The sequence below is a fragment of the Schistocerca gregaria genome, chromosome 9 (assembly GCF_023897955.1).
Source record: "Schistocerca gregaria isolate iqSchGreg1 chromosome 9, iqSchGreg1.2, whole genome shotgun sequence".
Lineage (NCBI taxonomy): Eukaryota > Metazoa > Arthropoda > Insecta > Orthoptera > Acrididae > Schistocerca > Schistocerca gregaria.
The window spans coordinates 185,513,254-185,536,261 of NC_064928.1; the positions used below are offsets into that span (position 1 = coordinate 185,513,254).

Below are 23,008 nucleotides of genomic sequence, written 5' to 3' on the forward strand. Positions count from 1 at the left end.
CTCAACACTTACACACAAAGTATTGATTGCACAAAAGAGAGTAGTGAGAATAATTAGTGATGTTCAACCGAGGACGTCATGTAGGCACCTATTCAAGAAGTTAGGTGTTTTAACTGCACCATCAGAGCACATATATTCGGTAATGAAATTCGTTACAAATAACCCATCTCAGTTCGCGAAGAACAGTGATGTTTATATGTACAACACTAGAGGGAAAAATGACCTTTCCTATCCGTTATTGAAGCTGTCAGTTGCTCAAAAAGTACAATTTACTCTCACGAAAATATGTTTTTTGACTTTACAAGTGGCTTTTCTAAAAAAAAAAAACAGTTTTTATCGTTAGCAAATGGCGCAACATAACCTACATTGCCGTTGGTGTGCTGTTGTGCAGAGGTTTTTCTGCTCGTCACTAACACCACCTATGTAACTAAACAACGCTCTACGTGAAGACGATGGCGTGAACCATCGAAACGGCCAGTGGTAAAATTTGAATGATGCCGAAAATTGTTTCATTTTCATTTGCCTTGAGTGTCTTCGGGTGGAGAAGTCACAACTGCAGAAACTGGCTAGACTCGAGGAAAAGAGACTACTATCAACGCAACTGCCGATGTTACACAGTGACTGCTTCATGTAAGGGGTTACTAACTTTCTGTCCGGAGTGCTACTTGTTCGTATGAAATGCTTTTCGAGTTCGCTTTTTCACTGGGGAGTAGGCATTTGACGCTCATCTAGGAAGTTCCACACAAAGAGTGCGATAGCGGATAGGCCTGTCGAAACACGGCTATTGTGGTCATAGGAAACGAGAATGTCTACAGCATTCTCATCATCGAGATTTCGAAGAAAAGGCAGCAATTGTAACATATTACTGTGGAACACCTTCTCCCACAAACAAATTAAATTTAGTTCGTGTGCCTCGGTTCTGACCAAAGTTCTCGGAAAGTGTCTCTCGTAAGGCACGCGTCAGAACTGCAGATTCACTCTCAGATTATTCCCAACTGGAACTTCATCTCCCCCTCCCCCCAAAACAGCTCATATGGGATTTGACTGAAAGTAATTGGATCCTACAGTGGATCGCATCTGAAACAGCTCGCTCTGTCTCTCTATAGGTCCAAGAAATATGTTAACAGAATTATTAAATGCTTTTAAACGTGAAGGCGGGTTACTGCTGACACCCACAATTGCCTTATTGCCACTCAGAGATAAACAAAGTGCCATGTTTAGAAGTTCTGGAAAGACCTCAGACCTCGTATAACTCACAAATGCGGACTAATCACAAATTGCACCACACATTTCCTAGTAGTGCATTTGCTACGTGTAGTAACCGGTAACGAGTTTGCACAATTTCATCCACCATTTACTGGATCCTACATTACGCTCGATTGCTCATTGAATCCATCAGGCACTGCTGAATGAAAAGTGTGTCGGACTGTAGATCAGGGAAGTGGACCACGCCGAACAACACCTCTTTAAGTAAAATGCCGCTCTTCAAGCGCTACCGAAGCGGCGTATTTTTCAAAAGTGTCCTGAAAGCTGATATTTGAAATATTCGCTTAACATTCAGTGATATGCGGAATTATAACTTTGTTAATATCAGTGGCTGAAGGCTACGATACTAATGACCCTATTAACTCTCTGGAACGTTTAGTCATTTGAAATTAAAAACAGTATTTTCCTTCCTCTTTAGAATTCACATGGACATTCACTGAAATTTATTAAACGTGTTTCTTTTTCTTTCACGTTTCTTCTCCTGACTGTAGGCCAGTCACAAAGTCTACATTTTTTTTTGTCGTGCATCCTCATCACGTTACTGTTTCACTTGAGTGCTGAGGGAGATAATCTCCGAGGTAGCAAACATTTACGGATTCGGTGATGCGTTTATTCAGTAAGGGCTAGGAGCAAAATAAATGAAATTATGCACAACAGAGGAAGACAACACATTTTATTATTTGTACACTTTATAATCAATGCTTGCAGGAAAACAACTCTTAAGAAATGAAGAGCCGATATTCGGCCCTGTAAGAAAACTTAAACTGTACTTTCATTTTCGAACTACTTCAGTAGCAGCGACATGACACAAGAACGCCAGAGCTCAGTTCACACATTAAAATACTTTCAAATAACACAAATTAGAACAACATATATTATATTACATTATTCTAAATGTTAAAGTTATCAGAGATAAATTACCTGTACAAAAGTCAGACTGCAGTTATGAAGAGTAGAAGATTTTGAAAATGAGGGAGTAGTTGAGAATGAAGTGATTCATCATTGAGCCAGATCCCTCGTGTTATTCCATCTGTACATGGTGCAAGCAGTAGTGGAAGAAAACGAGAAATTTGGTAAAGGAATTAAGGTTCAGGGCGAAGAGGGAAAACCTTAATGATGGTCAACAGTGTTGTAATTATGTCAGAGGAAGTACCGGTAGAATCAGTTGAACGGAATTGGTAGAGCCATGAGAAGAGGTTAGAATATGAACCTTACTGGAAGTAAAACAAGGAAAATGGAATTCAGACAAGTGATGCTGTCGAATGAGATTAGAAAATAAGAGGCCAAATGAGGGAGATGAGTTTTACATTTAGGGCGGCAAAAATGTACGGTCAAGGTACAAATAAATGTCATATAGTACAGGGTGTTTCAAAAAGAATGACCTGACTCGATAATTATTGATAAAAGCATACTACAAACATGGGCTAGATTGCCAAACACTCTCAAAATCTTTCAGTTTTAGCTGTGCTATTACAAATGCTCTATGTGTCCACCAGCAGCGGTACATCTCTTTACATTTTTACCACGTTTAATTTTCAGTGATGAAGCAACATTTCATGTTAGCGGCAACTTCCTTTGGAGACTGCAGAACCCTGACGACATTTCTGAGCACGAAAGAGACTCATCTCAAGTTAACGGCTTTTGTGCCATTTCTCGTGACAAAGTGGACGGTCCATTCTTTTTCGAGGAAAACACGGTAACTGGAATCATCTATCTTCAGATGCTGTAGAACCGACTTTTTCCACAACTTCCGGAGGACTCCGATGACTTAATTTCCCAACAGGATGGTGTCCCACCACACTCGCACAACAACGTACATCAGTTTCTCAGGGACACTGCCTCAACGCTGAACAAGGGGCACAGGACCCTGAGACACAGCCCTGCATTCTCGGCCTCCAAGGAAGGAAACTGTTCATCTACGCCATATGTCGTGATACGGAAGAAATGAAAAACATAATAACAGCCACAGAAACTTCTGTAAAAGCACATACACTGTGTAAAATTTGACGAATTTAGCTATCGTGTAGATGTTGTTTGTGCTGTTGCTGGTGGACACATAGGGAATTTGTAATAGCACAGCTAAAACTTAAATATTTTGTGAGTGTTTTGCAATCTATTCCGTGTTTGTACAATGTTTTTATCCATAAATATGGAGTTTTGAAATCAGGTCATTCTTTTTGAGTTTAGAAGGAAATGCTCTCCTTAATTAGCAATACATTAATGTGAAATATACCGCCGAAAACATAAATGCAATACACTGAAGGAACGTGTTCAGTGGCACCACAGAATGCATGCTGAGGGGCTTTTGTGTTGGTGGTTAGTCTGTAACGGTCATAGGCGATCAGAAGGCCCTCAGGAAGCTTGTCTGTGCGTCCTCTGTTTTGGCTGTTATAGGCAGTAACTGTGCTGAGTTCAGAGGTGAACGGTGTTTGCAACATTCACTCTAGGGTACAACCATGGCCCACCGAAGAGTACACACTCCTGCTGAATAGCTTCAGCCGTGGGCCTGTAGGAATTTAGATTGACATATCAATGGATTGTCACACATGGTGCACACTTTGTATCGGTGGTGTGTCGCTGTTTTCATCAGAGGTCTGTGGAATACTGACACAGCTGTAGACCAGGTTCGATGCGTTGTGCCAGCAGCAGTGGCTGGCTACTAGATCATACAGGGAAGAAATTCACGCACACCTGCTACGACGTCTGCTTGCAGCAGATGTGTGCCTCTGGCCAAGCTACCACTGACACCGCAACACTACCCTCGTGTCGTGAAGGAGTTCACTGGGGAGTGGAATGGCTGTCTGTTGTCTTCAGTGATGAGAGTACGTTCTGTCCATATGCGAGTGATTGATGTACAGGTGTGTGGCGTAGACGTAGTGAGCTATCTGTTCCAGACCGCATTCGCCCATGACACTCAGGCCCCACCCTCAGATTCATGGCGCGAGGGGCCATTGGGTGTTTCTGCAGTGTAAAGTGACCAGTCTCCGCTACATTCCACCCTCTGTTATCTCCATGCTACCGTTTCTTCGACTTGAGGGTGGTGTGATCTTTCAGCAGGACATTGCACGTCCACATATAGCGTACTATGGCCAGCGAGATCAAAAGATCTCTCGCAAATTGAATAGGTGTAAGAAATAATGAAGTGGGGAAAGAATGAAGTGGGAAAAAGGGTTTGCAGGAACTATTGGTGAATTGCAACAAAAGGTGCAAGGTTGTTGGGACAGTTTATCACACTATTCTATGCGGTACGTTTACGACCATTTACTTATGAGGATACATGCCTACATTGTCACCACAGCGGTCCACAGTGTATTGATGTGGCAGTTTCAGCGCCCTTTACTGTGACATGTGCGTTGCATTTGGTCTGTATTTTCGCCATATATGGAATTGAAACGTGTACGATAAATAGCAGAGACTAGAATAGAAGCTTTCGTAATGTGGTGCTACAACAGAATTCTCAGGGTCAGATGGGTAGATGGCATATCTTACGAGAGGGACCAAATCTAAACGAGGAGGAATGAAATTTATAACACAATCTGACTAAAAGAAGGGATCGGTTATTACGACAACTCCTGATGGGTCAGGGAGTCATCGATTTGGTTATGGAGGAAGAATTAGGCCTGAATGCAGTACTAGGGTTCTAGTAGATATGAACTGCAGTTGCTAAGCAGGACAGAAGGGACTTGCATAGGATACACTGGTGTTCAGGATTCTCTCAAAGCAGTATTTTGACTGAAGGCTACAGGAATAACAGATTATATTAGGCTATGGTAATCACTAGTCCTTAACTACAAATTAGGTCGTCGCAATGTCATGGGAAAAATATATACACAGCACACACAGCACACACACACACACACACACACACACACACACAGACACAAACGTGCGTACACGCAATTTGATGAACATCAAGTAACTTGGAGTTCTTAGGTTGACTACATTGGTCCTCACCAAAACATTGATGTGCCTTACTTGTAATGGAGGTGATTAGCGTTCTCTTCAGAGAATTACAGACTTAGAAACTGTGAACAGTAGGAACACATCACGATGGTCTCCAAGGAAGATGTTAAAACATGTAATTGGCCTGGGCCTGAATAAACGCTGTAGGCATCTTACGCTACTCAGATATCTACTAATGATCTCACATCAGAATGAACGTGGTATGTGGAACAAAAACTGACTAATTTTATTTGCCACATTCACGAGTGAGTGTTTACAGAAGGCGCTGTGGGCGCTCCTCAGACGAAGATGGCGCCGTCGTCTCCCTTGTCGTCGCCGTCTGTTCGCCCGGGCACGTAGCTGATTGGACGCGTGATCCCCGGTGGTGCTGGAGGTGCCTGAAAACGAAAGCATACGTTCAAACCCTTCCTCCGTTGCTGTTACTTATGTTCTTGATGTCGTCTTTAGATTCCATACTGATCTGATGTGGGACTTTGGTGACAACACGTACAGATTTTAAATGGTCTTCAGTGTCTCACTAAATGCTTAACCTTCTGTCTATGTTTTTTTAATTGTAAGTCTAGGATAAACAAATAACTGTGCTTGAAACCGTTCGTCCGCTGAATCTCTCCACATCTACATCTACATCTACATTTATACTCCGCAAGCCACCCAACGGTGTATGGTGGAGGGCACTTTACGTGCCACTGTCATTACCTCCCTTTTCTGTTCCAGTCGCGTATGGTTCGCGGACTGTCTGAAAGCCTTCGTGCGCTCTCGAATCTCTCTAATTTTACATTCGTTATCTCTTCGGGAGGTATAAGTAGGGGGAAGCAATATATTTGATACCTCATCCAGAAACGCACCCTCTCGAAACCTGGAGAGCAAGCTACACCGCGATGCAGAGCGCCTCTCTTGCAGAGTCTGCCACTTGAGTTTGCTAAACATCTCCGTAACGCTATCACGGTTACCAAATAACCCTGTGACGAAACGCGCCGCTCTTCTTTGGATCTTCTCTATCTCCTCCGTCAACCCGATCTGGTACGGATCCCACACTGATGAGCAAAACTCAAGTATAGGTCGAACGAGTGTTTTGTAAGCCACCTCCTTCGTTGATGGACTACATTTTCTAAGGACTCTCCCAATGAATGTCAACCTGGTACCCGCCTTACCAACAATTAATTTTATATGATCATTCCACTTCAAATCGTTCCGCACGCATACTCCCAGATATTTTACAGAAGTAACTGCTACCAGGGTTTGTTCCTCTATCATGTAATCATACAATAAAGGATCATTCTTTCTATGTATTCGCAATACATTAAATACATTACATTTGTCTATGTTAAGGGTCAGTTGTCACTCCCTGCACCAACTGCCTATCCGCTGCAGATCTTCCTGCATTTGGCTGCAATTTTCTAATGCTGCAACTTCTCTGTATACTACAGCATCATCCGTGAAAAGCCGCATGGAACTTCCGCCACTATCTACTAGGTCATTTATATATATTGTGAAAAGCAATGGTCCCATAACACTCCCCTGTGGCACGCCGGAGGTTACTTTAACGTCTGTAGACGTCTATCCATTGATAACAACATGCTGTGTTCTGTTTGCTAAAAACTCTTCAATCCAGAGCCACACAGCTGGTCTGATATTCCGTAGGCCCTTACTTTGTTTATCAGGCGACAGTCCGGAACTGTATTGAGCGCCTTCCGGAAGTCAAGGAAAATGGCATCGACCTGGGAGCCTGTATCTAATATTTTCTGTGTCTCATGAACAAATAAAGCGAATTGGGTCTCACACGATCGCTGTTTCCGGAATCCATGTTGATTCCTTTACAGCGGTGAGCCTCGCGTGTCTCGCCTTGTGGAGCTCCGAAGGTTGCAGGACATACAAGACGCCTGCACGTGTTACGTTGACCTGAAGGAAATCGCAAATCCAGTCACATAACTGAGACGATATTCTATAAGCACGCAATTTCACTACGAGCCGCTTGTGTGGTACAGTGTCAAAAACCTTCCGGAAATCCAGAAATACGGAATCGATCTGAAATCCCTTGTCAATAGCACTCAGCACTTCATGTGAATAAAGAGCTAGTTCTGTTTCACAGGAAGTATGTTTTCGAAACGCATGTTGACTGTGTGTCAATAGATCGTTTCCTTCGAGGTAATTCATAATGTTTGGACACAATGTATGTTCTAAAATCCTGCTGCATATCGACGTTAACTATATGGTCCTGTAATTTAGTGGATTACCCCTGCTACCTTTCTTTAATATTGGTGTGACCTGTGCAACTTTCCAGTCTTTGGGTACGGATCTTTCGTCGAGCGAACGGTTGTATATGATTGTTAAGTATGGACCTAATGCATCAGCATACTCCGAAAGGAACCTAATTGGTATACAGTCTTGACCAAAAGACTTGCTTTTATTATGTGATTTTAGTTGCTTCACTACTCCGAGGATATTTAGTTCTAAGTTACTCTTGTTGGCAGCTGTTCTCGATTCAAATTCTGGAATATTTACTTCATCTTCTTTTGTGAAGGCATTTCGGAAGGCTGTGTTTAGTAACTGTCTTCGGTAGTATCTCCATTGCTATCGTGCAGAGAAGGCATTGATTGTTTCTTGCCGCTAACATACTTCACATACGACGAGAATCTCTTTGAATTTTCTGCCAGGTTTCGAGACAAAGTTTCGTTGTGGGAACTGTTGTAGGCACCTGTGGACAGGTGGTGCTGGGTGGGAACGTGGGTCAGCTGGGAGGTGTGGCAAGATAGTCCGCGCATTTTTAATAAACATTGTGTTCGGGTGGTGCGTTGGCTAATGTAAATGCCTAGTAAGAAAGAGATCCCGGGTTCGAATCCCTGGCTAGCACATGTTTTCAGTCATCACTACTGATTTTATATGAAGTCCGGATGCAGCTGTTCTCCTCCTCTATTTTCAATTTTCATAATACATATCATCTTTGTGTATACAGACGCAGGGTGTAACAAAAACCACACTAAAAAACTTTCACAGGCTATAAACGTGTCTTGGGTAAGGCATTTAGTATAGAAACTAATTTTCAGGAATGTTACCATATGATGCTAATGAAAAAAGGGTCTTTTAGGAGTGTTGGATGACATAAATGCACATATTAAAATCCTTAATTAGTTCTTCAATTCACTCTACCACATCTCCAAGTTTGTTGGCATTGTTGAGTGTACAAGAGGAATATTAATGAAGGTAACAGACTGCAGGTACAGATTCCATGGTAGATTTTACTGCAGATTCAAAGTTCCTTTGACCATGTTCCATGTGTTGCTTGTGTGTTGCAGGCTGTGTGAATGATACAACGTACTGTAAACATCAGAATGGCCCGTATTGATGTTGGGAACAACCAAAGCTATTTGTGTACGGCCAAGCAGATGACACGGTCCAGGTGCAGCATGGCTATACAATAACAGGTACCGTCACAGACATCAACCACATCACACCACATTTCATTCCCTTTTTGGGTGTTCTTGTGATTATGGGTAGGGCTGCGGACTATTCGTACATCATATCTGGAGGACTGGGTTCCACAGGATATTGGGACAAACCCTAGTACAAGCTCCAGGTAAGTGGCCCACCAACGTGGGGTAAGCCAAAGCACGATTATTTGTATTCTGTATGACAACCGCTACTATCCCCATCTCCTGCAATCCCATGGGGGCCCCTTTCGACATATTTTGTGACATGGACATGATGGAACCCTGTACTGTGTTCCAGGGCGATCTGTTGTCGTTGCAAATATACTCTCCATTTCTGGACACATGTTCATTGGACCTATTTTTTCTTCCATTCCGAGTCAGAAATCTGTCATTGCAGTTAGCCTGTTTCATTAATGTTATTGAGTAAACACACTGCCTGGCAAAAATATTAAAGAACGCAGGGGACATGGTCGGCGTTCAGCATGACTTTGTGTATGTACACACCGTCGGTGGGTATGTAAATGATTAGTGATTAGAGTTATTAAAGTGCGCTTCACTAAAATCAGTGTGTTCTCTAAATCTAAAGCCAAACCTCAAGCAATAACAGCTCATTTACTAGAATAAGAGCGTTCTGCTTATGGCACTAACAGAAACGGCACCACTCTCCACAAAGCAGGAAAAGGCAGATTATTACATATTCTAGAAGAATCAGAAATATACACTTACATGACAAAACAACCGGACAACATAATGAACAAACAGAGTTACAGAATAAGATGTTTACACAAAATTTCAACAGTGTTTTAACCGAATAATTTTAGTTGGGAGGCTATGTTCTGGAAGGAAAATTGTCTAATTTGGTGTAATATGTTAGATTATTTTGCAATCTTATACCTTTTGATTATTCTGCCTTCACATGCCTATTATCAAACATTGTAATTTACATAATTATATGAATGCATGTCACAGATATAGACGTATATATTATCTTAGAAATAACAAAATACAGGTAATGTAGACTCCTTGGACTGTTAGTTTTATGTTTACTCTGTATGACAGATATCAAATGTTAGTGCCTAAAATTTGACAGCAGTAACATAGATGACAAACTGTGCCCGGTGTTATAGGACATACTTAAGATCCTGTCGTATTGAGTAACAAGCATATCATTGCAATAGAAGTGCATAATGTTAGTAGACTTATATTACAGCTACAAGTGCACAGTTATAATTTCGCCGAAATCGATTAACAAATAGTTGTTTGTTCTTGTGTATCACATGCCACGACTCATGGGTTACAAACTTGAAAACCGGTTTTGGCAAAGGAAATATTTCTAATGCAGGTTTTGGTGTATAGAAGAGGTCCTTTAATGAATATCTGAAAGTTGTGGGGCACTAAACATTCAAGCAGCCTAACGAACTCTGGCACAGCGTTGAAGGAGTATAAAACGAAATAAACGTGTCAAACTAAATTGTATATACTAAGATGGCATCTGTTCTTTCGGATATTGGGACAAACCCTAGTACAAGCTCCAGGTAAGTGGGCCACTAACGTGGTGTAAGCCAAAGCACGATTATTTGTATTCTGTATGACAACCGCTACTATCTCCATCTCCTGCAATCCCATGGGGGCCCCTTTCAACATATTTTGTGACATGGACATGATGGAGCCCTGTACTGTGTTCCAGGGCGATCTGTTGTCGTTGCAAATATACTCTCCATTTCTGGACACATGTTCATTGGACCTTTTTTTTCTTCCATTCCGAGTCAGAAATCTGTCACTGCAGTTAGCCTGTTTCATTAATGTTATTGAGTAAACACACTGCCTGGCAAAAATATTAAAGAACGCAGGTGACATGGTCGGCGTTCAACATAACTTTGTGTATGTACACACCGTCGGTGGGTATGTAAATGATTAGTGATTAGAGTTATTAAAGTGCGCTTCACTAAAATCAGTGTGTTCTCTAAATCTAAAGCCAATCCTCAAGCAATAACAGCTCATTTACTAGAATAAGAGCGTTCTGCTTATGGCACTAATAGAAACGGCACCACTCTCCACAAAGCAGGAAAAGGCAGATTATTACATATTCTAGAAGAATCAGAAATATACACTTACATGACAAAACAACCGGACAACATAATGAACAAACAGAGTTACAGAATAAGATGTTTACACAAAATTTCAACAGTGTTTTAACCGAATAATTTTAGTTGGGAGGCTATGTTCTGGAAGGAAAATTGTCTAATTTGGTGTAATATGTTAGATTATTTTGCAATCTTATACCTTTTGATTATTCTGCCTTCACATGCCTATTATCAAACATTGTAATTTACATAATTATATGAATGCATGTCACAGATATAGACGTATATATTATCTTAGAAATAACAAAATACAGGTAATGTAGACTCCTTGGACTGTTAGTTTTATGTTTACTCTGTATGACAGATATCAAATGTTAGTGCCTAAAATTTGACAGCAGTAACATAGATGACAAACTGTGCCCGGTGTTATAGGACATATTTAAGATCCTGTCGTATTGAGTAACAAGCATATCATTGCAATAGAAGTGCATAATGTTAGTAGACTTATATTACAGCTATAAGTGCACAGTTATAATTTCCCCGAAATCGATTAACAAATAGTTGTTTGTTCTTGTGTATCACATACCACGACTCATGGGTTACAAACTTGAAAACCGGTTTTGGCAAAGGAAATATTTCTAGTGCAGGTTTTGGTGTATAGAAGAGGTCCTTTAATGAATATCTGAAAGTTGTGGGGCACTAAACATTTAAGCAGCCTAACGAACTCTGGCACAGCGTTGAAGGAGTATAAAACGAAATAAACGTGTCAAACTAAATTGTATATACTAAGATGGCATCTGTTCTTTCGGATATTGGGACAAACCCTAGTACAAGCTCCAGGTAAGTGGCCCACCAACGTGGGGTAAGCCAAAGCACGATTATTTGTATTCTGTATGACAACCGCTACTATCTCCATCTCCTGCAATCCCATGGGGGCCCCTTTCAACATATATCCGAAAGAACGTGTACCATGGGTGACCATGCAGTCCGTTAGAATCAAATTACAATGAAATAAACACCTTTGACATACGTCAACGTGGACAGATGAAAGTGTGTGCCCCGACCGGGACTCGAACCCGGGATCTCCAGCTTACATGGCAGACGTCCTATCCATCTGAGCCACCGAGGATACAGAGGACAGCGTGAGTGCAGGGGTTCATCTCTGGCACGCCTCCCGCGAAACCCACATTCTCAACGTATTGTCCCGCACTACATTCGTACTGCCCCGCCCATTATACTCATTACACTGTTTGTGCATTCGAACAGAAGAAGATGGTCAATTGGCTGATGAGCCTTAACTACTCGTATATATATATATACTAAGACTTGACCAAAAGATGGATAGAGCGTCTGCCATCTAAGCAGGAGATCCCGGGTTCGAGTCCCGGTCGGGGCACACATTTTCATCTGTCCACGTTGACGTATGTGAACGCCTGTAAGTAGCTAAGGGTGTTCATTTCATTGTGATTTCGAACTAAGTTGTTCCAGCCGTTCTTGCTGCCTGAAGTGGCACCTCTGTGTACTGTATGCCTACAAATTACTTCCAGATGTAACCATACTAGTACACGGCACGTGCATGACAAATAGAATTTGGTCATTTACGACGGCTATCCAGAAAGTGACAGATGTTTTGGTCTTTGACGGCGTTGGTCGGGTCTACAGCCGCCATCTTGGTGCCGTAGCGTTCCCACACTCTCAAGCGGAGGCCACGACGTTTGGAACGCGCATTTACTGCAAACTTCGTACACTCGTAGTACTCCATGAGGGCTACAAAATGTGTAAGCAGTGGCGCGTACTTCTCAAGTGTTATTGAGAAAATCTCAAGATAATTTCGGTCGTCAAATATAAACCTGTGCTTGGCCTTTTTTTACCACGAAGCACCAGCAGCCGAGAGGATTGTCCGCCTCCGTAGCGTAGAGGTAACGTTACCGCCTTCCACGCAAGGGGCCTGCGTTCGATTCCCGGCAGAGGACTGGATGTTGTGAATTCATCATCATTTTGCCGGCATGGTAGCTCAGCGTGTTCGGTCAGAGAGCTGGTTGGCCTCTGTAATAAAGCTCTCTAATCGCTGGGTTGCTGGATCAAGTCCCGCTCATCAGTTTTTTTTTTCTAACACAGTCATTTTCTTTACTATCTATATTACAACTGATGTAATGAGAAAAAATATGTGTAATCGGATGAACTTTTATTAAATTTACAATATAATTTGGCAGTCTACACATTTTTATTATCACAAATAATATAATATTCATAACTACCGACTAGTAAACGACCAAACGCATAAAGTGACACTGAAAATGTATGCTTGTCCGTGTCTTCAAAATTGTTCGTACTGAATCGAAAGAGAACGAGAAATTGCTTCTCGTGAAGACGCTATTAAAATACACCCGATACTGCATGACAAATGATCAGCGCCGATATTTAAGGAAATGCTACGTTACGCATGGTTTGCTTCCAAATCATCGGCTGAAAGAGAGGTTTCTGCAAATGTTAACGAGGTTTGTTTTTCCACGGAAAACCTCAAAAGACCTTGCGTGCGCGGAAACATAGCATTTATTCAATGCAGCTGGTTCCGTTTACCTTTGTTGTGCATGTTTTTACGAAAAATACCATCCCGCAACTTGTACTCGTAATGTCGAAGGCGACGATTAATTGTACATCTTTCGAAAGCCGTCTGGGCCGGTCAAAACTTGGAGATAACAAGTCGTTTTGGGATCCTTCCAGGTATAAGGGATTTCTCACATCACGAACAAGCATAAATTTTCAGTCTCACTTTACGCGTTTGGCCGTTTAACAGTCGGTAGTTATGAATATTATCATATTTGTGATAATAAAAATTTGTAGACGCCAAATAACATTGTAAATTTAATAAAAGTTTATCCGATTTCACGTATTTTTCCCATGCATCAATTGTAATACAAATAGAACGCTAACAACTTCTTTTTTCTCGTTGTTCATCATTGCAGACGTCCCATGACATCCGGTCAAGATAGTTTGTTGACCCTTTCACTCAGTTTTTTATTACGGAGGCCAACCAGCTCTCTGACCGAACACGCTGAGCTACCGTGCTCACGTGCTACTCGCCTGCGCCGCTTCCTGGTAAAAATGGCTACTAACTGGTATTTATTTGACGACCGAAATTATCTATCGATTTTCTCAATAACGCCTGAGAAAGTACGGCCTACTGCTTACACATTTCGTTGTCATCGTGGGGAACTAAGAGTGTACGAAGTTTGCAGTAAATCCGCGTTCCAAAGGTCGTGGCCTCCCATTGTCAGTACGCAGCCAGCGGTGGTAACAGGTGAACTACGTTTCCGCTACTTTGCTTTTTGTGACGTGTTAAAATGTGCCCTGCAATGAAAAATCTCGCCCCTTATGAGGTAGGTTTTGTAGTTAGGCTTTCGTTGGCAAAAAGCTGCAAACCAATTGAAATTTATCGCGACGTTTTTTATGTGTACAGAAAAGGAATAATGAGTGAATGGTAAGTTAGAGACCGAGCGCTTCTAGGCGCTTTAGTACGGAACCGTGGTGCTGCTACGGTCGCAGGTTCGAATCCTGTCTCGGGCATGGATGTGTGTGATGTCCTTAGGTTAGTTTGGTTTAAGTAGTTCTAAGTCTAGGGGACTGATGACCTCAGATGTTAAGTCCCATAGTGCTTAGAGACATTTGAACCATTTGCGAAGTGAGACAATGGGACGTCTATTTTAAAAGTGGCCGTACCGATCTTCACGATGAGGACTGCAGTGGTAGGCCTAGCCTTGTGACTAGGAACTGGTGACGAAAATAAACGACAAAATTCGAAAAAATTGTCGTTTCACGATTACGGAAATTTCATAATATTTTATCCAACTTTCACCGAAATTATGGCAGAGAAGCTCGGTCCCAAAATCCTATTGGAAGAACCTAAAAAACAGAGAATGGCTGCAGCGCAGACCTTCCTCGAAGATAACGAGAAAAATGGTAACAAAGTTATACATCGTATCGTAACTGGGGACGAGACTTGGCGGAAGCGAGTCAACTATGACACAAAAAGGCAGTTCATGGAATGGGGACACGCAAATTCTCCCGATAAACCAAGGAAGTGTTTGCAATCGCTGTCGGCAAGAAAGATCATGGCTATGTGTTCTGGGATTCTAAGGGAGTGATTCTCGCTGATTTCCCTGAACGAGGCACAACAATTAACTCAGAGAGGTATTCAGAATGAGATTTTTCACTCTGCAGCGGAGTGTGCGCTGATATGAAACTTTCTGGCAGATTTAAACTGTGTGCCGGATCGATACTCGAACTCGGGACCTTTGCCTTTCGCGGGCAAGTGCTCTATCAACTGAGCTACCCAAACACGACTCATCCCCCTCCTCACAGCTTTACTTCTGCCAGTACCTCGTCACCTACCTTCCTACCTTCCAAACTCTCCTGCGAGCATTTGCCCGCGAAAGGCAAAGGTCCGGAGTTCGAGTCTCGGTCCGGCACACAGTTTTAATCTGCCAGAAAGTTTCATATCGGCGCACACTCCGCTGCAGAGTGAAAAATATCATTCTGGAAACATTCCCCAGGCTGTGGATAAGCCATGTCTCCGCAATATCCTTTCTTTCAGGTGTGCTAGTTTTGCAAGGTTCGCAGGAGAGCTTCTGTAAAGTTTGGAAGGTGGCAGACGAGGTACTGGCAGAAGTAAAGCTGTGAGGACGGGGCGTGAGTCGTGCTTGGGTGGCTCAGTTGGTAGAGCACTTGCCCGCGAACGGCAAAGGTCCCGAGTTAGAGTCTCGGTCCGGCACACAGTTTTAATCCGCCAGGAAGTTTCACATTAGCGCACACTCCGCTGCATTCTGGAGTTTATTTAATGTTCACTTAATGCTCGTGTTCTGCGTGTGCTGTTTGCGAGTGTAAACTTAATTCTCACCTTTGTCTCTTGACTTTGAGCGCATCGTGAAATACTTGATCCAAGTAGTGACTTTCAATTACTTAGCTGGATGCTTTTCCTCGTCACGACGCGTGTTAAACGGCAAAATAGAGTTGTATACCTTAACTTGGTACCTCATTTGCGTGGTCTCAATAACGGAGCCTAACCTGTTAACTAATTAAGGCCTGTGGTAAACAAAGGTATTTAAGTATGTTGTTTTAAAATATTATCTGAAATGTGCCAATGATTTATGTTGCGCTAGCTGACTCTGGGGTGTGAGCGGATGTGTTGGCACGTCTGCCGTGTAAGGGAATCCTGCTAGTTTTGATTACCTTCTGACCAGGTACCTTGCTCGACACTTGTCTTTAAATACGCCGCTAACCTGGTTAGCGTATGTTGTGGCTATTTTAAATTAATCACTGATCAATAGCCCAACACAATTTGTCGGCCGTCAGAAAGCACGTATGTGTTATTTATTCCTTCATTCTAGTCAATCTGTAAGCATGCTATTCTTAGTTTTTTTACTCTAGGTAGCCATTAAGTTGCCATTCTTTACCCGTTTACATGGAGTGCGGGTCCTTTTGAGTATAGATTTGTCAATTTCCAATTTATTTTTTTCAGCAATTTTTAATTGTGCTTATTCGCTGTACTTTTGAGCTGTACTTAATGTCAGATTGTGAAGAAAGGAACTTATTGGAGGTTAACAGTCGCCGTAAGGTGCTGTGGACGGTGCACTTTCCTGTAATTCATTTTAATACTCTAGTCAATGTGTAAGCTTGTTAATTATTTTCTCTTTACATGGAGTGTGCCTGCCTTGATGTTATAAGTGACTGTTTCATAACTAGTTCTTTAACGCTATAAGTAGGCTGTTTAGGTTTTTATATTGGTAACGCCGCCGCCACGTAGCGCTCTGTATGAAAATCACTGGCTGTGCTGTGTGCAGACAGTGGCTGATTGGCATTGTTGTAATACTGGCTATTGTAGTGTTGGGCAGTTGGAGGTGAGCCGCCAGCAGTGGTGGATGTGGGGAGAGAGATGGCGGGGTTTGGAGACCGGATGATCTGGAGGTGTGTCCATCAGAGACAGTAAATTTGTAAGACTGGATGTCATGAACTGATACATTGTTTGTTCTTTATCAAAATCTTTCATTTGCCGCCGGCCTCGGTGGCCGAGCGATTCTAGGCGCGTCAGTCAGGAACCGCGCGACTGCTACGGTCGCAGGTTCGAATCCTGCGTCGGTCATGGATGTGTGTGATGTCCTTAGGTTAGTTAGGTTTAAGTAGTTCTAAGTTCTAGGGGACTGATGACCTAAGATGTTAAGTCCCACGGTGCTCAGAGCCATTTGAACCATTTCTTTTTTGCTAACTATGCCTGTCAGTAGTTATTGACTTCAGTAGTTTGAATCTTTTATTTAGCTGGCAGTATTGGCGCTCGCTGTATTGCAGTAGTTTGAGTAACGAAGATTTTTGTGAGGTAAGTGATTAATGAAAGGTATACGTTATTGTTAGTCAGGGCCATTCTTTTGTAGGGATTATTAAAAGTCAGATTGCGTTGCGCTAAAAATATTGTGTGTCAGTTTAAGCACAGTCATTTATAATTTTTCTAAGAGGACAGTTCAACACGCCTACGTGGATATTTATATTTATGGGAGAACTTAAAGTGCGTCCCCCTGTTGATCTTTAACTAAAGTGCAGAAAACTGAATCATGTGTTTATTATTGTTCTAGTGCTATTACCTGTCAAGTGTTACACCCGACATTTTCTTGGTCTGTTATCGAGTGTTACAATAAATGCAAATTGCAGTGAAGAGATGCGCTATTTCAGTTGTTCCCGTGATTTTCTATCTCCGCACTGGTTAATCTAAACTCATAACATTTAATTGTTTAAATACCGCAGGGAGGTGCGTGTGTCCCAGTACCCCTGGCCGGTGCCGCAGTGTCAGTGGTCAGCAGGGTAGACTCACCGTGGCCGGCAGCGGCGGGGGCGGCGAGGGCGGCTCCCCGGGGGCGGGCCTCCCGGCGGCCCTCAGGCTGAGGGCGGCGTGTCCGGCGCCGCCCACCAGCTGCCACGTGCCGCGGCCCACGCCGGCCCTCTCCAGGGCCTTCCCAGACTCCTCGCCCTCCGAGGAGCTCGACGACGAGGACGAGGACGTCGACGACTGCTTGTCTTTTTTCTCTTTCTTTTCCTTCTCCTTCTCTTTCTTCTGGTCCGCCTCTTTCACCTCCTTCTCTCTGTCTTCTCTGGCCACAGGCGGCTTCGGTGGAAGTGGTGGAGGCTGCAAAGACAGGAACATTGACGCTGAGGTGACAGAAGTCACTTGATAGCGATGTGTTCATATGCAGAGCGTGGTAGTATCGCGTAGAAGGGCAGTGCACTGGCAGAGCTGTAACTTGTACTTAACTGCATGAAGAATGTAGGTATCACATCAGCCTTAAATACATGTATTTCAGCGTAACGTTTGGAATTGAGTGGTTTAGAAAATTCAGGGTGGTTTATGGATAAACTGACATCAACAGATGCATTTAGTGCATGCATTCTTCTCAATATACAGATGAGTTATTTGGGAGATCTGAAATGCATTATAGTGAATTTAAAGGAAGAACTCATTTTAGTATCAAGTGGAATTGGGAGCAATGCATACATCCAGGGAGACACCAGTCCTTAAGAGAACAAGATTCTGCTTGACTAATTTGAAAAATGCCCCATAGCTCTGTAATCGATGAGGAATGCTTGTAACTTCTGAAAATACTTTATACTGGTATTCAGTTTCCTCTAAATTTCAGATCATGGGATCTATCTGAATATCCTCTATTTCTGAATGCGTATTGACAGCTGGTATTTAATTGCCTCTAAATTTCAGATCATGGGAGCTATTTGAATGTACTCTACTTCTGAATACATATTGACAAACGTGGACTAGGAAAACGTCAGTCCAATTAGAAACACTTCAAGTTACCACACTCGTACTTCAAACCAATAACAATACAAATCTTAAACATGATTTGATTGAATTCGATAGCTTGAATTTAACAGATTAAAAAATTTGTTAATTCAGAGCTCTATCCTTACGGCAATTTGCAACAGGATTTGTCGAATAATGTCTATACCATGCTGTTTAGTGCTGCAAGGATCTGTACAGCGCACTATGTGGGTGTAGAGAATGATGGTGTCTGCTCAGTCCAAAGGAATTTAATAAATTAGCTTCAACTGTAGTTATAGATTGTTCAAAACAGATTAAAGTGTGAAGACTGGATTGATTGATGTCCTTATTCAGTTCGAAACCACTGAAAAGTTCTCAGCAAACATAGCAGAACTCGAATATACTCCACAATCACTTAATTAACTACTGTCCATATACAGGAATTCTGCAAAGTCTTGTAAAAATTGAGAAGTGCCATATCAAATCCTAACCATCCCGCAATGGTATCTCAAAATGCGAACATTCTAACTGGTGTACAAGGCTTCCTTGATGAATATGGCCAGATTCTATTTAAGGATGTCACATTCATAATCTACAATTATCATTTCGAGAACACCTTTCAGAGATGTGAAATATATCATGAGACATAAAGGTTGCGTTATGATTAAGTCAAAATTGCACTAGGACAAAGTCAGACTGGCATCACATCGAATTTTTGAACGTATTGACACAATCGCTTAGATAGTGTCGAACCGATATGCATACATGATATTTATCAGAATTCCGCAGTTACAAATCTAGAAATATATGAGTGTCCTCCACTACGCCTCCTTATGATGAAGAAGAAGAAGAATTCGTTTGCGCATGCATTAGATAATGTAACACTCCGTTAAGTTGGGTGAAAAATAAGTGACCTACTTTAGAACAATCTCTTGTCTTATTATTTCACCCGTGGCGTCTCCCTAGCACCCACCCCCAGAGCTACAGGAACAGCATCATACACCTCTGACCCTGATGAAAGCTGCATGGATTTCACCCCCTCCCAATGCTCTCCCAACTGAGACAATATAAAGTGGGCTGGGAGCCCCCATTTTACTTCATTCTGTCCGTAACATTAGTGTTGTCAGTATTAACAGCATCTTCGTCATAATGATGTGCTCCAGCAGTTGCAGTGGCAAAAAATGTTAGCACCTCGAAGAGGAAGATGATATTATGCCATGACGATGACACGCTGGCTCCTTTAATGTAACACACTTCAGAGGAAGACTTACGGGTTACATATATATTTCCCAGCTATCTTGTCCACCCAAAATATCTCTGGAACAATAACAACTATTGGAAAACGACTTTCACCGGTATCAATGTAGGGCTGGGGCCCATGAATGTACATATTTGGAAACATTCTAAAACGAAAGCATATGTGTTTTTAACACAAACTTATGTTTTTTTAAAATGGACCTCCTATATTTTTTCTTCAGCAATCCATAGCATGACAGAGCACATACACAATGGCGTTGATTGCATCGCAATATTCCCATTACATCCAGAGATATTGAGACGCGAAGTTGACGCTTGAAACACCCGACATGCGCTGCTAGCGCACGTCCTGAGGCTCAGGCGTGAACCCCATGCTACCCGTAATCGCGATGTGATTGACATGCGTAATCACACTTCCATACTTATCAAGAGATCCGAAACGAATAATACGGTCTGCTGCCATCCTGCATTAACGTCGTACATTCCAGCAGGTATTTATCCCATAGACTAGGGGTGATGCAGTTCTGTAACAAATCTGTGTACCGCAACGTTAGTCACAAAGTTAACTTCGCTTATCGTTAATCAATTACTAAAAAGGTAATGCCGTTCAACGTTAAAACCTTACTTTACTGTAGATCTAGCGCAAGTGACAGTTAATCATTCACTCGTAATAGTAAAATTCATGTTGATGGTTTTAGTGAAACGAGCAAGTGGACTAAAAGTTTTACCGTTGTTTAGGTAAAAATGTTTTGATTTGGGAAGTTCAGGTAGGACATAGAAGATGAATGTAAACATGTTTAACCAACTAGTTTTATTATCACATAATTATCAATGTTATGTTTATCTAATGCGTTAAATGACAAATTGTTGCAAACAAATGTTTCTTAACATCACTGGGTAAAATGGCCCTTTGTAGAAACTTCCACTGTGATACCAGCACTACATACTAAACATAGAGATTACGGGCAGCATGAGGTTCACGCCTGAGCCTCAGGACGTGCGCTAGCAGCGCATGTCGGGTGTTTCAAGCGTCAACTTCGCGTCTTAATATCTCGCGATGTAATGGGAATATTCCGATGCAATCAACGCCATTGTGTATGTGCTTTGTCATGCTATGGATTGCCAAAGAAAAAATATGGGAGGTCCATTTAAAAAAAAACATAAGTTTGTGTTAAAAACACATATGCTTTCGTTTTAGAATGTTTCCAAATATGTACATTCATGGGCCCCAGCCCTACATTGACACCGGTGAAAGTCGTTTTCCAAAAGCTGTTATTGTTCCACAGATATTTTGGGTGAACAAGATAGCTGGGACACCCATATGTGTGTGTGTGTGTGTGTGTGTGTGTGTGTGTGTGTGTGTGTGTGTGTGTCTGCCTGCGTCCATGGGTGCGCATTTTCACGTTCTACTTAATGAGCACTGTTTTTAAGATTGTTGATTGGTGATGACAGTATATCAAGCCAGTTATTGGCTTTGCTAGCATTAGAGAGATATTCCCTTGACGTGAATTCACATGTTGGTCACCTTATTTCAGGACCCTGATGGTAAGTAACATACCTATTTATATGTGTCTATCCATGTATGTTTAACAAGAACCATTGTTCTCTTCTAGTAAACTGAGTGCCCTCAATGTAGGGCAGACAGTGCAATACATTATGGGACACTAAATTCATGATTAGTCAGCTTACACATTTACAGAGTTCTGTGTTAGATGATGAATTGAATCAGAGATTGCTGCCTCCTGCCACTGACAATTTGCATCTCAATGCCAGAAGACAAGCTAGAGAGTGGACACACATCCAAGAGGCATTCAGCAAAGGCTGAGCTTTTATATTTTGCATTATGTACTCCTCTCCTTCTCTCTCTCTCTCTCTCTCTCTCCCTCACACACTCACTAATGTTTGTGTGGATGTGTCGCTCTCACTACATGTGTGTGTGTGCGTGTAAATTTTCGATACTTGTAGACTCTTATACATACATACACACATACACACACACACACACACACACACACACACACACACACACGTGTGTGTGTGTGTGTGTAAACTTTCGATACTCGTAGATTAACGCTGTTTTTTCACAAATGTTGACTCGTTTGGACCTACCACCCCCATGGATGGCATCGTCTGCACACACAGTCGGGCCTTGGCGATTGGCAGTGCTGACTTCGCCGCCCGCACTGGCGGCTTTCGCACCGCCGGCTTCACCTGCATCTGCGCCAGTGGCTGCGAAACAGTCCGTGCCCGGGTCTTCACTACCGGTGGCGCCCGCACAGACTGCAATGCCAGAGATTGGCTCCGCACTCTCCCTTGCGGCGGCATCGACACCTGCGCCATCAGTGTCTGTGTCATCATCGACCGCACACAGACCAACATGAGCATCATCAGTATCTGGGCCATCGACATCTGCAAGGGGATTCTGTAGGCCAGCAGCAGCCTCTCTGCCTCTCTGTTAGTGATGATGAGGGTCAGATAGGTGCTATGCTAATTCAAGGTGCACTTTGGGGCAGGATATCGTTTGCTCATATTGGTAACACTGTCCGGCATTGTGATCTGATGTTTTTCTAAATGTGAGCCCATCTGTTTTGTAAAGGGAACTATCCAAAACCATAAATGATCCATAGTTTCCTGCCAGTAAGTCTAGTGCTGTGCTATGCAGCGAGTTTGCTGTCCCATTGAAGGCATCTCCAAAAGCTCAATTGTACCCATTGGAGTGATAATGGCGTGGTATTGTGGGACACCGCAATATAATTGGAATAAAGGGCGTCAATAATGTCCAAAATAACGACTATTGCTATGCATGTTCACATTAGGGTTTCGAAACAGAAACTATGATACATTCTGAGTGTACAAGCAAATAATACATTGATAATGTTTGAAGGTGTTAAAAACATGATGGAATTGAATTCCCCGTGATAATCTACAATGTTGCTGATTTTCAGGGGTAGAATCGCCATATATCTATATTTACGACATAGATGACTCCAAGTCAGATGGGCATGGTGGGGAGAACAACATTAAGCATAAATTTTTTGGACCCATTCACTTATCGTCATTCACTGGTAGAAACATGAAGAGTTGTTGCTAATCTATGAGAATGGTGAACAACACTACTGCTGGATGAAAAACATGTCCCAGCAATTTCCTCGAAATTGTTTCAAAATATGGTGGATGACATATTTTTCCTAAGT

At 42.3% G+C, this 23,008-nt stretch overlaps 1 protein-coding gene across 2 annotated transcripts in view; it reads right to left on the minus strand.

Annotated features, from left to right (window-relative positions):
• Positions 1-1,922: 1,922 nt before the first annotated feature.
• Positions 1,923-23,008, minus strand: part of LOC126291773 (trichohyalin-like) — a 214,171-nt gene continuing 193,085 nt past the window's right edge. The window contains exons 17-19 of one of the 2 annotated variants that reach the window (XM_049985461.1): positions 21,924-22,145; positions 17,601-17,912; positions 1,923-5,606 (exon numbers count right to left, since the gene is read on the minus strand). In XM_049985461.1, the coding sequence (XP_049841418.1) occupies positions 5,508-5,606; positions 17,601-17,912; positions 21,924-22,145 (633 nt within the window). In that variant the 3' untranslated portion in view covers positions 1,923-5,507. The remainder of the gene's footprint in view (positions 5,607-17,600; positions 17,913-21,923; positions 22,146-23,008) is intronic. The other variant, XM_049985462.1, reaches the window with a different exon arrangement.